Source organism: Onychomys torridus, chromosome 6 (genome assembly GCF_903995425.1).
Source record: "Onychomys torridus chromosome 6, mOncTor1.1, whole genome shotgun sequence".
NCBI classification, from domain to species: Eukaryota; Metazoa; Chordata; class Mammalia; order Rodentia; family Cricetidae; genus Onychomys; species Onychomys torridus.
This window is the reverse complement of record NC_050448.1, coordinates 43711213-43729567: the sequence shown is the minus strand read 5'-3', so window position 1 is coordinate 43729567 and position 18355 is coordinate 43711213. Positions and strand designations below refer to the sequence as shown.

Below are 18355 nucleotides of genomic sequence, written 5' to 3'. Positions count from 1 at the left end.
TTAGAACATGTCATAAAGAAAAATACCCCATCCCCCAACAGCAACAATACTTATATGCAAATGTGTAAAAATATAAAATGTTATTAAGAAGTTTTAAGAACAACTGAATAGATAGAGGGGAAATAGGAAGATTTTGCTTTTTGAAAATGTCAATTCTGAAGATACCTAAATACAACCTGAGTCTAAATCATAAAATGAAATCTGATAAATGATTCTAGAATGCAAGAAGACATATGACACTGAAAAAAATGAAGACTTTCCCAGCAAAGTATCATAATAACATATCCTGAGGATAAAACGGTTAAGTATAGTGCTGACTGACTGGCAGACAGTGAATTAGTAACACCAAATAGAGGGCCCAAATTAAGCTAGAAAATAATAAGCTGCAGTTCAAATTGGGGAGAAAAGGGGACATATTTAAACAAAGATGTCAGGACAACAAACTAAACATTTGGAAAACAAGAAAAAACATAAAATTACAAGTCTACCTCATATCATATATAAAAATTCACTGCAACTATACTAAAAAACTAACTCTAAAACAACACTACAAAGTAATACATAGAAGTTTTTTCTTGTAGTTTTCAATGGGGATTACTGTCATTTTTCTTTCCAGTGCTGGATGTTTCACTTGCCAGATTTATATTTTCCCTTCCGATAACAAAACTCGAATTTCTCTTATTGATATCTTTTCCTTTGTTATACACAGAAACTGTCTTCATAGAACTGTCCATCAAGGCTCTTCCTTCTCAGGCTGCAGAGGTGGATTAGGACACCAGTGAGACACTTATGTGTCTTCAGACTTGAAGAGAAGGATTCAAGGAAGGAGCAGGGGTTATTTATTGCAAAGAGACTTAAACAGGATGTTTCCTATCCTTTTCCAAAGTCAGAGGACCTGAATTTTTCCTTTATCTCAACAGGCTAACATCCCATGTTCTTCCAATAAACTTCGTGTTGATGCTAGGATTAGTAAGACTCATGACAAGAACCCTGGCAGAATTTGGCTTAGTATGGTATTTTTAAAAAAGAAAAGAACACACAACAAAAAAATTATAAAAGACACAGTAAAAAGATAAGCAACCATGAGAAAATACTAACACACAAAAAGTGTAAGGACAATATATTAAAAACTCTGTGGATTGGGGATATAGCCGGCTGTAGTGTTTGCCTAACATACACAAAGCCCTGGGTTTGATCACGAGCACCACATAAACCAGGTGTGGGGACACATGCCAACACTGGGAAGTAGAGGCAGGAGGATCAGAACTTCAAGATCATCCTTTACTGAATGAAACCCTGCCTCAAAACAAACAAGACTCATGTAAACCGATAATACATAGAAATTTGGCCAATTTATGTGTGCAGTTAATCAACAGAGGAAGAAATATCGATGTGCATGTGAAAAACAGTTCACCTTCATTAACAAAAAGAAACCTAAGTTAAATATCCAGGAGGTAACATGTTTTTCATGAATGAGAATAAAAAATATTTTAAAAATTATAAAGGATGGCCAGTTCCTAAATACATAGTCAAACTTAATGTCTTTGCAAAGAACATTTTGGTTCAACAATCATCAACAATTTAAATTGGAATTTGCATTTGGTATTTTTGTTTCTGAGAGTTTATCTTATGGGAAAACATGTTTCAAGGAATATAAATATAAATAGTACCTGTAATAATAAATAGAAATAGTATAAATATTGAACAGAGAAAAGATAAGTAAATTATTATATAACCCTAAGAAAAATCAGCCACAATAAAAAGCAAGGTAGATCTGTATGCATTAATGTGCAACAATTTCCAATACACACAATTAAGTGGCAAAGTCACAGAGCACACTTAATATATTATTTTTAAATAGCACCTACTAAGATACCAAGCTATAAACATAGCAGAGATCTACTATAGTAAATGTAAAGAAAAGCACAGTAAAGGATATAGAAAATCTACAGCTAGCCTGGAACTCACAATGCTCCCGCCTCAGCCTCCTGATTGCTGGCAATACAGGTATGTATCACCAGGCCACCCAAATCTGTTTTCTTTTGAACTAAATCAGAGACAGAAAACATACTCCAACCTTTTGTCTTTGGATTCACTGTCAGTTTTATACTGGTCAAACTCCTGGCTAAGAGACTGCAGCTTTTCTTGAAGTCTCTTTTCTCGGTCTATACTTCCTTGATAAAATTTCACTTCTTTTTCCATTGCTTTCAGTTTTTCTTCCATAGCCTTAAATTCATGAAGAATTAGATAGCTGACGCCACAGTATTTACAAACTGTTTCTTCCGGAGACATCTAGAAACAGAACATATATTTATTAGAATGTTAGGTTTTTAATCGTGAAAAATAAAGTTCAACCAAAGATGTTATGTAATCATGCTGGTGAGACAGTATATACACAGTCAGCTATGCTGCTGGAAGAGTCCTTATGACACTGCCTACACCTGGATACAACAGACTCTAAAATCAACACAAATCTTGGGAAGAGAAAAGATTTTCTCAAAGAAATGATTTCTCTGTGGTATCAGTAAGAAATAGTTACCCTTGAAATATCTTTCACAAAACAAAACTAAAAATGCTAAAAACATCCTTACAACTTTAGTTCTTAGATGAGTTTACTATGCTGTCAGAAGAAACTCATGGCCTTTCATTGCCAACTACGCTATGGCCCTCTAGATCAGTGATTCTGAACCTGTGGGTCATGATCCCTTTAGGGTCAAATGACCCTTTCACAGGAGTTGCATATCAGGTATCCTGCATATTAGATATTTATATTACTATTCTTAACAGTAGCAAAATTTTGATTATGAAGCAATGCTATGGGATAATAAATGCAGTGGAATAATACTGTTCTACACAGTTTTAAAAAAAATGCTGATTGGCCAGTAGCAAGGCAGGAAGTATAGGCGGGATAAGCAGACAAGGAGAATTCTGGGAAGAGAAAGGCTGAGTCAGGAGACGCCAGCCCACCATCCAGTAAGCAGCATGTAATGGCACACAGGTAAAGCCATGGAACATATGGTGACATATAGATTAACAGAAATGGGCTGAGTTTAAATGTAAGAGCTAGTCAGTGGTAGGCCTGAGCTAATGGTGGAGCAGTTTTAATTAATATAAGCCTCTGTGAATTTACTTGGGTCTGAGCAGCTGTGGACAAGGCAGGACATAGAAAAACTTCTAGCTACATCTGGCACTCACCGTCAGGCACTGAGCCATATAGACCTAAAAAAGTTTAAAGATTCTAAATACATAGAAACAGCCATATCTCATGAAACAACAGCACAAATTCGACTCCTGACAGCTTCCTGTGAAATGGAGCTGGCCACCGGCATCCATGAGCTAAGTGGCATAGCTATGGATTCTTGCCATGGTACACAGAGGCGTCTCCAAGCTGCACAGTGTGGTGCATGATAGATTTAGCCTTTGCTAGTACAGACAAAAAAAAAAGTTTCTGGGCTACATGCTGTTTTAATGGAGGCACAGACCCACTGCTTCCAAAAGTTGTGGTACACATGGCTCCCAGAGCCAGAGCTGGCAGTAAAAGTACCACCACCATGTTGAAAAGCTGAGGTGGGCGGAGCCAGCAGCCAAAGCTGCCATTTCAGTCCTAGTAATGCTGCAGTTTAAAACAATAGATTCACAATAAGGCAGATTCAGACAGGATAAACCCTAAACAGTTTACATGTGTGTAAAAATGTACACAGGCTTGAAGAGAGAAGAAAATGCATATAGACAGTTATATAAAGAAATAGTTTTAAAAGATAAAGTCTTTAAAAAGACAGTAAAGGTAGTATAAAAAATAAGCCAGGTAAAGATGGATATTACACAGAGAACCTGGATTGTGTTGTCATTGATATTTTTAACTGCAGAAAGACATTTGATTGTAAAGGCTGCTAAATTAAGCCTATATACATACATACATACATTCAAGGCAACTGGCTCTGACAATGCAGCCTCACAGACTATTCCAGTCAGGCTTGACCATAATTTTTAATTTTCTCAGATCCCCATTAGATTGCCAGCACCATCGTCCAGCAAGAAGTAGTATGAGAAGCTATGCCCAAATTCCCAAAATATTGTTTATGAATGTTTATTTTTATTTAAAGCAGTTTGATTATAAATGCAATCTCTTTCCTTTTTTTTGTTTTTGTTTTTTGTTTGTTTGTCTGTTTGTTTTTGAGACAGGGTTTCCCTGTGTAGCTTTGTGCCTTTTCCTGGAGCTCATTGGTAGTCCATGCTGGCCTCGAACTCACAGAGATCCGCCTGCCTCCCAAGTGCTGGGATTAAAGGCGTGCACCACCACCGCCCAGCACAATCTCTTTCTAAAGAAGAAAATTGGGTAGTATAGATATAAGATGAAAGGGTAGATTAATGAACCTATTTTTAAAGAGCAACAACTTGTTTAAAAGTGTTTTACATTGCTATGGATTTTAGTTTATTAATACAAATTTAGAGTTGATTTTGTTATAATATATATATTTCTACTCTTGTTTAAGGTATTATGTTTATGTAATTCATTTAAATTGTAATGGATAATTAAGAAATACAGATTAATAATTAGTCATCTATAATAATCAAACTTATAGTCATGTTAGGTTTTCTAGGTATACATAGATATAATTCAATTAAGTAGGTAATCTTCAAACACTTCAAAGACCTACAGAATATGGCATTTAAAATGTTTTAAAAACTTAGACTTTTCTGGACATCGAGACACATCTGTTCCTGGCAGCACCAATTTACTTCAAAGAGAAAGATGGGCATCAAAGACACTTCATATGGAGTTTATCTTCTTCTTCTTGACAAAAATAGCCATTTGGGCAAAAAAAAAAACTGTTCTTGCCTGGACTGTTTGACAAAATGTTGTATTGACTGGACATGCAGGACCCATAGGAAGGTGACCACTGAACTTTGCAAGGCAAAATGGTCCTTCAGGTTTCTGCTTCACAGAAGATACTGCTAGACACAGAGAAGAAAATGACTGAGAGACTAGACCTATAGGCTGAAGATAGATGCCCCAACATTACAGAGGAACTTTGGATGCCTGTCCAGGCAGACAGCAGTCTCTGTCATTCTAGATTTTTGGAAATTGCTTACAATGTTCTTCCTGTTTACTTAGGTAATATTGTATCCTTCTGAGGTCTCTGATGTAGTTGAAGAATACACAGTTATAATTTTCCTTGGTTATGATAAAAGATAAATTAGATGTAAAACTTTAGACTCAAAAATATAGGATAGAATATTTTCTTTAATTTTGCCAAGTACAAATAGACTAGATACTATAACTATAATTCTTGCTTGATAACTGTTTGTTATATGTAATTTTACTGTGTTAAAGTTAAAACCTTCCTTTTTAATTAAACAGAAAAGGGGAAATGCTGTAGAATAATGCTTTTGTACACTGGTTTAATAAAACACTGATTGCCCAGTAGCCAGGTAGGAAGTATAGGTGGGATAAGCAGACGAGGAGAATTCTGGGAAGAGAAAGGCTTAGTCAGGAGATGCCAGCCTGCCATTAAGGGAGCAGCATGTAATGGCATGCAGGTAAAGACACAGAACACATGGCGACATACAGATTAACAGAAATGGGCTGAGTTTAAATGTAAAAGTTAGTCAGTAGTTAGCCTGAGCTAGTGGTAGAGCAGTTTTAATTAATATAAGCCTCTGTATATTTCCTTGGGTCTGAGCAGCTGGGGACCAGGCAGGACATAGAAAAACTTTTGGCTACAAAGTAGCAATAAGTTTATGGTTGGCATCACCACAAGATGGAGGGACTGTATTAAAGGGTCACAGCATTGGAAAAGTTGAGAACCACTACTCTAGAAACCTCTGACTTTTTCAGATTCTATTTTACTCATTTATAAAATTATGGCACTGAACCAAATGAACTCTACACTCTTACTCAGCTTCAATATTTTAAGATTTTTATAGAATTAAACATTCTATCCAAAGCTACAGTAGGAAAAGCATTTTGAATGTATTTTCTTCTTTGCTATATTCATTTTATAGATTAAAACTGAGACTCCTGATATTTCATAACCAGCTAAAAGGTAAGGATCTTAAAATTAAACCCAAGTCTTTTTAAGAATCAATACTTATATATTTATGTATCATATTGTACCTATATATCATGGGCATATGAGTTCTTGTGTCCTTCAGATAAAGTGTGTGTGTGGCTCTGGTCTATACAAGGGCAGTGAAAAAGCAAGCCAGGAAAAAGACCTTCTTTTTTGCTGTCTTAAGAATAAATAGTCCTTGGGTAGCCTATGTTTGATTTACTTTCATAAAGGTAAGAGAGCTCCAGGGAACCAAAGTAAAATCAGTTCTTAGATTGCTCAATAACAACTTTAAATACACACACACACACACACACACACACACACACACACACACACACACACAATGTTTCATCATGGCTTGGAATTCAGTAACTGGCTCACAACAGCCTCCAAACCAATAACTTCTACCTTATTGTCTTCACTACTGGGATTACAGACAACACACCATACCTGGTCAAAGTGTTTCTTCTTAATGAATTCTCCCTTGAGACAGTAGAAAGTGTCCCTGTAACTATGTTATAGCACAGGGATGTAGAAGGTGTCCCTGTAACTATGTTACAGCACGGGATGTAGAAGTTGCCCCTGTATCTATGTTACAGCACAGGGATGTAGAAGGTGTCACTGTATCTATGTTACAGCACAGGGATGTAGAAGGTGTCCCTGTATCTATGTTACAGCACAGAGATGTAGAAGGTGTCCCTGTATCTATGTTACAGCACAGGGATGTAGAAGGTGTCCCTGTATCTATGTTACAGCACAGGGATGTAGAAGGTGTCTGTGTCTATGTTACAGCACATCTACCTATCCATTGCACATGTGTCACTTGGAACAAACTGGTAACAAATGTTATAAAATAAAATGGACTCACTTAACAATTTCAAATCAAACACCAGAATGCAATGTGTGAATGATTATGTCAATCCCCCATCTCTGATACCAAATGTATAGATTTACAAAACAGGTTTTAAAGAAATCATAAATGACCTGGTTTAGATTTCAGATGTGTTCTTTGGGTCTATTCCAACAGAGATGTATTGTTTAGTCTCTATTCTGACATCCCAAAGAATGAGACACTCCTTTCCAAAGTAGTCTATTCCATCTTCTGCCAGTTTTCTCTCCCAGGAAATCCATGCAAAACATCTACAGTCTCTACCACACAGGGCTCATTCTAGACAGCTTGCTTCTTCTAACAGTTCAAGAAAGCTATCAGAAATATGCTGTGTTTCCTCTTCCTCAGATAACCACCTCCAGTTCCTTCCATTTTTTCATAGATAACAAGATTTCTCGTCTCCATCTCATCCTAGTTTTCCTCGAACTTGTCCTATGTGTTTCCCAACATGACATCTAGAACAGAATGGCTCAGGGTGGCAGATCTTAGAGAAGAGAACAAGGACTCAAGCATCTTATTAGCACCATTATTAGCAATACTTTCTAATAGAACCTGAGTCTGAATCACTCTTTCATATTTTAGCAATTTTATGTTATAGCAGATAGTGCAACTGACATCATGCTAATCAATGCCCCTGTTTAACTATATACATACTGTTCTGCTTAGTAATGTGACTGACTTTGTCTACCCACCCACCCTCACCATCACTGATCGATAGCCCCAAATTACACCTTGGACATGGAAGACCCAAGCTCTAGGCAGGAATAAGCAACCTAAGTCTGGAAGTATTGAAGAGTTAGGCAGTTAGGTTTCCTAGCAACTATAAGGGTGAAGCATCCTGTGTGTGGTACATAATTAGCCACATTACTGGGCTGAAACACACAGAGATAAGCTGAGAACAACAACAACAACAAAATCATAGGAAAAGTCTATGTCCTATGCCTGATGACCTTCCAGTTCCTCACCACAGTTCCTCTTGACAGCTGAATGTCCTATGCACATTTTGGGATCTTTGTCCAGACTTTTTATTCTTTTTTCCCCTTGCACTACTTAGCCCTTGAAGCCAATTTCTAATCTTTCAGATGCAAGTGCAGAACTACAAATGTCAGTGTAAGTATATATCTAACATCATCTACATTCACATATATGCATATAAAACAGCTCTGGCCAGGACCTGTGTTCATTTCCCAGCATCTAAATGGTAGCTCACAACCATCTGTAACTCTAGTTCTAGGGGATCCAATGCCCCCTTCTCAACTTTCATGGGAATCAGGAACAAATGCAGTGCATATTTATATATGCAAGTAAACCAATCATATGCATACAATTAAAAAAATCTTAAAAAAAAAAAAAAGGAAAAGAAATGGAAATGGAAATGGGCAAGATAGCCCAACAGGTAAAGATGTTTACTGTCAACCCTCACAAACTGAAGTCAGTCCCTGGAATCCACATGATGGAAGGCAAGAACCAGCTCCTGTGAGTTGTTCTCTGACATCTCTGTACATGTGTTGTGGCACACATAAATACACATAAAATAAGTATAATGAAGGAAAAAATTAAATGAAATAGCAAGGCTCATATGCTATCTTAGTGAATGTAAAATTGGTTCAAGGGTTAGAGCCTTCACTCATGTACCCAGGTATGATAGTGCAGGCCTTTAATCCCAGTACTCAGGAGGCACCAAGTGGTGGGTTTCCAATAGTTCAAGCCAGCCTGGTCTACATAATGAGTTCCCAGTTTAGCCAGGGCTATACACTATGACCCTGTCTCAAAAAACAAACAAACAAACAAACAAACAAACCAAAAACATAAACCAACTAACCCTGATAAGCCACACTTTAATAATGTACTCTTCATGGCTAATGTGTCAGTCAATAGCATTTCATTCATGGAACAGCATTTGCATTTTGCCTCTGTAGCAGGTTTCAGGATAACAAGAGTGACTCTCCAATCCCATTCAAAATACTGTCAGTCCTTCAGAAGCTCAACTCATTGAGAACAGATGGGTACTTCCTAGCAGTCCCTTTGCTCACCGTGAGTTTTGAATTCATCTCATTAATTAGAAGATTCTATGGCTTACTCTATGGCATTTTATCACTAAACTTTGTCCTCTAGCCAGTCTTTTTCCTCCTCCTGGGAAATGCCTTATCCTTATTCTAAAGAAAATTCTCAATGGGTACAGTAGACTTGCAGCTGGATGTAGGAAACAAACCATATAAGCTTCACATTGTGAAAGGTATTAAAACGGATACAGTCATCTTAACAATCAGGGGATGAAAAGCTAAAAGAAGTAAAGCAATGAATTGTAGAGGTTTTCTAAATGTTCATCAAAGAAAAACACAATAGTCATTGTGATCTGGGAATAAAACAATAAAATAATAATAGGCCCAAAAGAATGGTCTCTGATTTGGCCAAACATAATCTGGGATCCCTGAATTATCTCTTAAATAAATATACGACCCACATAGATTTTCAGCGCTGTTCAATTATAAATAGTTTTCTACAAGCAAAACTGTAACAGGAAAAAAAAAATAACCATTTTCAAATTCTTAGTGTCTGATGGACTAATTGCTTGGGACATTTTCTACAGCTTGAGATGTTATGAAATACTGTAATTATGGATCCAAATGAAGCAAGTAAAAGTTCTCTATTTGTTGTGAGATATAATTTGTGCTCCCTTCTTCTAACTCAATGTTCTATCATCTCATTTCCAAAGTAACATAATAGCATGCTGTCACTCCTGACAAAAGGGCCTTCATTAACAGGAAGTTCCTGCCTCTTCTGCTGGAGGCAGCATTAACAAGTAGAGTATATTAAACAAATGCAGATCCACTTAAAAAATACAGTAAAGCCGGATGGTGGTGGCACATGCCTTTAATCCCAGCACTTGGGAGGCAGAGGCAGGTGGATATCTGTGAGTTCAAGGCCAGCCTGGTCTACACAGAAAGTTCCAGGTCAAGCTCCAAAGCTACAGAGAGGAACCCTGGCTTTAAAAAAAAAAAAAAAAATCAAAAACAAACTTCTCAAATGCTGTATTTGTACTCTTAAAATTATAATTAATATAAAATCATGATAACTTTTAAAAATTAAATTAGGCTTCTAACCTTTGTCAGCATTCCTGGCCATACTTAACTACAAAAAGCATCTAATAGCCTCCTGCTGCCCAGCTATGGCACAAACCACACTTAAGGGCAGGTCCTATGCCCAGCAGTAGATGACCAACACAAAATGAACTCAAAGGAAAACTGGAGAGTGTTTTGTCTCACATTGCTCTGTATGGGTATTTTTTACCTTACTGATCTTTTGTTTGTATGTTATGGTTTCTAATTTTGTATTTTGTGTGTGTGTGTGTGTGTGTGTGTGTGTGTGTGTGTGTGTGCCTGCCTGTCATCATGTGTATGCATTTCTCATGCTCTTTCCTTTTTTGTTAGTATGTTCACTTTTAAAAATTCTTATTTGTCTTTTTTATTTGTCTGTTTACTTAAGAGAGAGAGAGAGAATGAAAAGGCATGGAAGAGTGAGAAGGAACTGAGATGAGAGAGAAGAAACTGTAATCAGAATATATTGTATGGAAAAAAACCTTTCTTTTCAATAAAAAAAAAAGTTTAAAAAATCAGTTCTTTGAATTGATATGTAGGTATAATTCAGTTCCTAACAATATCCCAATAAGATGGTTTACAAATGTAGACAGGATTATTCTCAAATTTATATGGAAAGCCAAAGAAACTAGAATAGCTAAAATAATCCTTAAAAAGATGGCTATAATGGAAAAGATAACTGTACCTGATATTTTGTTTGTTTTTTTGTTTGTTTTTGTTTTTGGAGACACGGATTCTCTGTGTAGCTTTGTGCCTTTCCTGGAACTACTCACTCTGTAGCCCAGGCTGGCCTCGAACTCACAGAGATCCACCTGGCTCTGCCTCCTGAGTGCTGGGATTAAAGGCATGCGCCACCACCGCCCGGCTTGATTTTAAGAAATGCTGTGATGCTAACTAATCAACAAACATTGTGTGGGCAAAAGGGTGATCAAAGAGGTTATAGAACAGAATAGAGAACCTAGAAACAGAACCCTATCAGCATATGAAGTTTGGGTATAAGAACAATTAAATGACAGTAAGATAATGTTTTAAATAAATGGTACAGGTGAACTGGCTAGTCTTGGGTTAAAACACACACACACACACACACACACACACACACACACACACACACACACCCCTAAAGCTCCTGATATACGAAAGTATATTCAAAGTGGATCATGGACTTAAATGTAAACTATAAAAGTATATTTTAAGTGGGAAAAAACAACCAGGGGAAATCTTCAGTATATAACCTAGTACAAGAGGTCTACTATTTTGTTCTAGTTTAGTCTTCTGTTGCTGTGATAAAACTCCTTGACCAAAGGCAATTTGGAGAGGAAAGGGTTTATTATAGGTTTAAACTTCCTAGTCACAACCCGTGGTGAAGGAAAGCCGGGGCAGGAACTCAAGCAGAAAACTGTGGAAGAACGCTGCTCACTGGCTTAGTCCCTCGGCTCATGCTCATCTTGTTCTCTTCTACAGCCCAGATCACACTAGGCCCTCTGACATCAATCATCAATGAAGTCACTCTCTTACATGTCAGTCCACCTGGGTAATTCCTCAATTAAGGTTCCATGTTGTTGGAAAACTCTAGATTATGTCAAGTTGACAATAAAAGCTCACCAGCACAACTTGATACAAAAAGCATGATCTGTGTCTTAGTTTGGATTTCTATTGGTATGAAGAGACACCATGACCACAGCAACTCTTATAAAGGAAAACATTTAACCGGGGCTGGCTCACACTTCAGAGGTTTAGTCCATTGTCATCATGGCGGGAAGCATGGCGGTGTGTGGGCAGACGTGGTGCTGGAGAAGGAGCTGAGAGTTCTAAAGGCAGCAGCAGAGAGACACTGTGTCACTGGGCGTGGCTTGAGCATATCTGAGACCTCAAAGCCCATCTCCACAGTGACTCACTTACTCCAACAAGGTCAGACGTCATAATAGTGCCACTCCCTATGGGCCAAGCGTTCAAACACATGAGTCTATGGGGATGTACCCATTTAAACCACCACAATCTGTAAATAAAAATCTTGACAACCTGAGCTTCAACAAAATTAAACATCTTTGCTTTTAAAAAGATCCAAACCTGTGAAAATTATTAAAATCACAAGCTATCAGGGGAAAATATTTTCAGATCATATACATGGTCAGTAGCCAAATTATACAAATAATTCTGAACTGGCCAGGCAGTGGTGGCTCATGCCTTTAATCGAGGTCAGCCTGCTCTACAGACCTAGTTCCAGGACAGCCAGGCCTACACAAAGAAACCTTGTCTCAAAAAACCAAAAGAAAAAAAAAAAAAAAAAGGAATTCTGAAAACTCAACAATTTACAAACAATTAGAAGAACAAAGAACACAAAGAAACATTTGACCTAAAAGGACACACAGATACTGGTAGTTTCTTTTTCTGTTGCCATGATAAAATACTCTGAGAAAAGCAATTTACAGGAGGAGGAAGAGTTTACTCTGGCTCACAGTTTAATGGTACAACGCATTAAGGGAGGCATGTTAAGGAGGCAGAAGCCTGAAGCTGCTGGTCACCATCAGAAAGCAGAGTGTTGAACACATCATGTTGGTCACCTCTCCTTCTCTACACAGTTCAGGATCCCAGCAAGGGAATGGTGTCACCCACAGTGGGCAGGTCTTCCCACCTCAACTGTAATCAAGATAAATGCCCTTCAAGCATGCTCAGAAGTCCACTTCCCACGTAATTCTACATTCTATTAAACTGACAGTTAACACTAACCAAATACCAAATGAGCATATGATGTTCTATATTACTATATTTTAAAAAATACAAATTAAATCTCCAGTGGGATCACTACACCTACTGACATTCCCAAATGCTGTTAAGATTTGGAAAAGTAGATCACTCAGCTAAGTGGATACTGCAGGTAAGAGTATAAAATTGTATATCCACTCTGAGACAATTTATCATCTCTTAAAAACTAAACCTACCATAGGTTCTTGGGTATTTATATTACAGAATAAAAACATATGTTCATGTAAATGCCTTGTATGTGTTAGCCAAAATCTGGGAACAATACACATACAGTTCAAAAGATGAATTTAAATGAACTGGTACATTCACAACATAGATTATTATCCAGTAATAAAACTCAAGAAATTTGTTGGGTAGTGGTGGTGCACACTTTTAATCAAAGCACTAGGGATAGAATGTTTTAAAAATATTTTTACTAATGAATTACTTTTGGATCACAGCATTAAGTAAATAGTGTTTCCATAAATTACACAGCTTTCATCATAAGGTGTCAAAACCACAAGAGTTTTAAACCACACACACCACCACCACCACCACACTTTCCAAGGTCCTAGATCTAACATTCCTAAGACCACTTTCTTTTATTCTCTGTGCTAACTCAATACAAAATCTGAACCTAGCCACAGTAGCCCAAAATGACCTGAAAAATTAAGTTTATTTTCTCTGGCAATGACAACCTGTGCTTGGAAATATAAAACTGTTATTCTGAACAAATTTCAAAGTCCCAAAGTACTAAACTTACTCTGCTGAAACAGAACAAAGTGAGCTGTTTTGCTGGGGAAGGGCTGTTGTCCGGAACCCAGCGTGCTCTCCAGCCCCTGCAAAGCCACTTCTGCTTTGCAAAATAAACAAGGCTGATTTCTTTACTTTGTGTCCAGTGGTAATAGAGATCTCCTGAAGCTAAAACCTTGCAAGGTCTTCATTTCCTCATCATTTTAAAAACAAGGGATTAGCTTTCTCTGTATGGACTGACTTTCCACTACTTCGAAGCTTCTGACTTACCCACGACCTCTAGCAAAAAAAGGAAAAGAAATGTGTTTATTTTTCTAACAAGAGGACATGATAAGTCCATAAAATGAGCTGACACTCACAAGAGGAGGAGAAACACAATTATTGCTTTGCTGATCCCCATGTTCTGTTTTCCATGTGAACTGTAAGAGAAAAGGATGCTGCATTCGACTTGCAGAATACTGGCTGAAGCTTCTAGCAACACTCCTGGTTAGGTAGGAATCTGCTCAGCCCAAAGAAAGAACAGATTCCGAGACGGTCTTTAGTGCACACAGAAGGAATTGTAGAGTCCAGCAAAAGACAAATGGGACACATATGCCCCACGGGCCTCTTGTACATTTTCTGTCACTTAAGGAGATGGAAGTCTGAGAAGTGCTCTGTGCTCAGCCAGAAACTGTGATAAAAAGAACCAGGAAATAAAAGTCAAAGATTATCTTCCTTCTTCCCTAAGATTCCCTGAGGAGACAGACCAACAAAAGGAGACTTAATCTTCACCTCTAAGCAGGGAAGAGACTCCAGCTTGAGCTTATTAGCGTCATCGTTCTTCTCCACTCTTTCCTTTGATGGCCATCTCTCTCACCTCCTTTTTATTTCCTCCAAGTGTCCTTTCTCTGGTACTGCTCGTTTGCTATTAATGGTACAGTGAAGACAGCCATTTTCACATTCTAATGCACTGAACACCCATTACCATATCACACAGCAAAAGTACAGAGAGAAAGAAGAAAGGGCTCTCTTGCCTCTCCTCTCTGATTTCTGCACTAGCCCTCCTTGCCTATACACAGAAAAGGAAAATAAAGAAAACACAGCAGGGCTTCTTTAGGAAGAAGAACCAGACTATAAAGTAACACCAAAAAGTTAAGAGACAAGAAAGAATGAAAGAAGTAAAAAAGGCTTTGAAAGACATCTCTGTCACTGTACACTGATTCATCCATCTCAAGTCTTTTTTCCTCAAGGAAAAAAAAGTGGAGCACATTTTCTAAGCCATTATGAAAAATGTCCCTTTTTCTCCATCATAAAAATGAATCAATTCTAATTTGAATTATTACTATTATCAATACAAATTATACATAATAATTATCCTTAAGTGAAATGCTCATGAACACAAGTGGTTCAGATTTTAGATTTTCTCAGACTTTGGATAGTATGCATATGTAAAATGAGATTTCTGAACTAAGACCCAAGTCTAAATACAATATCCATTAATGTTTTACACTTGTATTAAATACCTATCCTAAATGTGATCCTACACAACATCTTAGTAAGTGCATGCATGAAACAGAAATCCATATTTTCAAATTTACATTTGTAAGATAATATAAGCACTTGAAAATTTCCAGCTTTTGAAGCATTCTGCATTTTAGTTCAGGGATGCCCAATCTGTACGTTCACATATTTAACATGATTCTCTATAGGATAACATATGCAAGTGGGCAACACATCAGGCCACACTGCCTGATGATCAGGTAATTAAACAAATATGGACAATGCAGATAACACAGACGTGAAAAGGTTCAGAAAAGCAAAGCTTATTTTTGAAGACTTTCTAAGTTTGGGGGTGTCCATACACATTTTGGTTGCTTTTATAGTCAAACCACCAGAAGAGCACATGACACTAATGGGTATAAAAGTAATTTTTTATGTAAGTGTATCTAACTTGGGTCTGGAAAAAAAGCATAAAGCTATACTTTACCTCCTACACACCGGGCAGGACAAGGCTACAACGAGTATACTTGTCCCTGGTGTAGACAGCTGAGCCTCTCTGGCTGTCCCTACTTCTCTGCATTGCAGCGTAGTCCTGCCAGCCTTACTTCTCGCCAACATGACAAAAGCACTCCCCAGCTCTAAGTCCATAGAGAAACCCAGCTCTCAGGAACCAAGCCTGGGTCTGCGTCTCTACCCAAAACTCCACCTTGGACGATCTCCAGTACCCAGGGATCCCGGTCTTCAACTCTCCACTCTCACAAGGACAACTTGCAAGAGTCAGTTCTCTGTCCATTATGGGTCCCAGGGGTCCAGATGAGATCATCAAGTCTGGCAGCAGATACCAGCTGAACCACCTCTGGCCTCCTGGGCACTGTCTTATATGAAACTGAAATCATACCAGTGTCTGGGAGATGTTTAATGTTTCTTCATTTTCTTTCCAACAAGGGATTAGGATCTGAAATACGGGTTTTTGCTTTTAGGTTTTTTGTTTTGTTTTATGATTTCTTTTCATTTCTCTACCACACTTAAGCTATTTCACAAAAGGAACACAGTTCAAGTGAGAAGAAGACCTTGAATCTGTTCAAACCAACGGAAGAACTATTTTCGAGGTAGCAGCATAGTTAAGCTTCCTATGTGCTTAGCATTTAACAGTTGACTTCAAAGGTAAAGAGAACTGCATGCAGTGATTTAAAGGATCTCTTCTGGTAACTACACTTCCTTTAAAATTTCCATAAATCTGGATGGTGGGCAGCAAGAACAGCACCACGTCAAATTGATGCTGTGATTAATGGTAACAGGCCATCCACAGCAGCTGGAACAGTGGCAAAAGCCCATCTGAATCTGAGCATGGTTTTCAATGGAGAGTGATAAATTACTAGTTAATGAAGAGCTGGCTGTAATGCTGGGGTACAGCTCTATTACAGACATGCTTGAGACATTCAATTCCTAGCAGGATTAAGGGGAGCAGGGAGTTGATGTTAGACTTGCTAGAGAAACTGTATCAATAGGGACAGCTAAGGTATAATAAGGTTATAACTCACAATTCATGTTAGAAATTTTTGAAGATGTGATTTTTAATTAGTATATTAACAATATGTGGACTGTAAAACTAAATATAGAAGAAATGCCTTTGCCTGAGAACAGATGTAAAGAAATAGGGAGGGTAGCATAAAAATCAAGAATTGCTTGTTTAGACTAAACAAATTATGAATATAAAATTAAAGCTTTAAGACAGCTCAGCAAATAAAGATACTCCTTGCCAAGCTTGACAACCTGAGTTAGATTGCCAAGACCCACACGGTAGAAGAGAACCATAAATCAACCTCTGACCTTTGCATGCTGTGGTTCATGGGGGAGCGTGCACACACGTGCGCACACACACACACACACACACACACACACACACACTTTTTTTAAAATATAAAATTGAGACAAATGGGGGAATTTACCTTTCCTTGGGATGTTTTACAGGCACTGTTTTTAAAGTACTATTAGAATCACTACCAGTATTAGTACTAAGTTCTTACTTTAAAAAACTCATGTTTTCTTATAAAATAAGCAAAGGGGTGGGGGGTTGGTCATTTGATTCTCTAGATGTAGCTGTCAGGCTTTCCCTTACTGCCCTGGCTGCCTTGAGTTAAAAAGCCTGTCAGTGGGGTAGCCAGGTGGACTACTCTAGGCCAGCATCTGCCATTTTGCACACTTCCGAGAGGTCCTGAACAAATGGCACAATGATCACAGATGCCTGCTCTGGCTCCTTAAGATGCAGCCATAGCCAGAACTGTTTCAAACCATTGGTACCAGAGTTTCTGCTACTGCAGGCCTAAGTAAACTCTAGATGACCTAGGCCAGAGACAGGGAGCATTTTCCATGGTGGCCTAGCAAAATGTCTGTTACAGACAGGCACAAAGGGGACATTGTCTTGTTTGGTGCCAAGACAAAACCGTTTGCATGGGAGGCAGGCTGTGGTTCCAGCAAACACCTTCTCTCTGGCTACAGAAACTGGCTGTGTGCTCACTGGGGAGCTGTGTTTCCTCCCTCAGTTTGCCACACTGGGCTCAAGAAACGGCTCCTTCCCAGTGGTGTCCTCTCGTCCACATTTGGTGGCACAGGCTGAGCTGGTAACAAGAACAGAGACAGTGGAATGGATCAGCAGCAGCAGTCATGGCTGAGCAGCCAGGACACTGAGTCACAGAAGCAGCAGAGCAGCCAGCTGCCCAACAGCTGGGGTAAAGCAGAGCTGGAGGGTCAACAGTCCAGGCTGTAGAAGCAGCAGAGTGGCAGCTGCAAAGGAGGTGGAGCCACTGAACTGTGCATGTGAGCACACCGGTAGCAAAGGAGGGGTAGTAACCGCCCCAAACAGACACTGGCAGCTCAGACAACGGCAGCTCAGACAACGGCCGTAGCAACAAGAGGCCCTGAACAAGCCAAGCCAGGGCAAGAACAAGAGGACATAGGAGGACAGACAGGACAGGACACTGGAGCCTGTGAGGGACCGGAGAACTGCAGGCCCTGGTCACTAGAAGACTTTCAGAAAGTGTAAGGCCTTTAAGGCCAGGAGTCTTCAGGTAGTCCCAGGCCTAGGAGCTTTAACAGTGGTTACCATCAAGAGCTTCGGAATCCCAGCCTCCTAGGTCTACACAAGAGCGAAATACTGGTAAAGCTAAGGGTCTTGGTACTCGAAGCTTGCACAGGAACTCTAACACTTCCAAAGCTAAAGCTCCTGCTACTCAAAGCCTGCCTGAGAACTGCATACTGCAGAGAGCTACCTGGTTTTGTTCCCACCTGCCTGCTACCAATACTCAAAACTGCTAAGAGATAAACCCTGGACAGCT

At 38.7% G+C, this 18355-nt stretch overlaps 1 protein-coding gene across 1 annotated transcript in view; it reads right to left on the bottom strand.

Annotated features, from left to right (window-relative positions):
- Window positions 1-18355, bottom strand: part of Lekr1 (leucine, glutamate and lysine rich 1) — a 170630-nt gene that overhangs the window by 148437 nt on the left and 3838 nt on the right. Inside the window, exon 3 of the mRNA XM_036189266.1 lies at window positions 2078-2292. Within this exon, the coding sequence (XP_036045159.1) occupies window positions 2078-2292 (215 nt within the window). The remainder of the gene's footprint in view (window positions 1-2077; window positions 2293-18355) is intronic.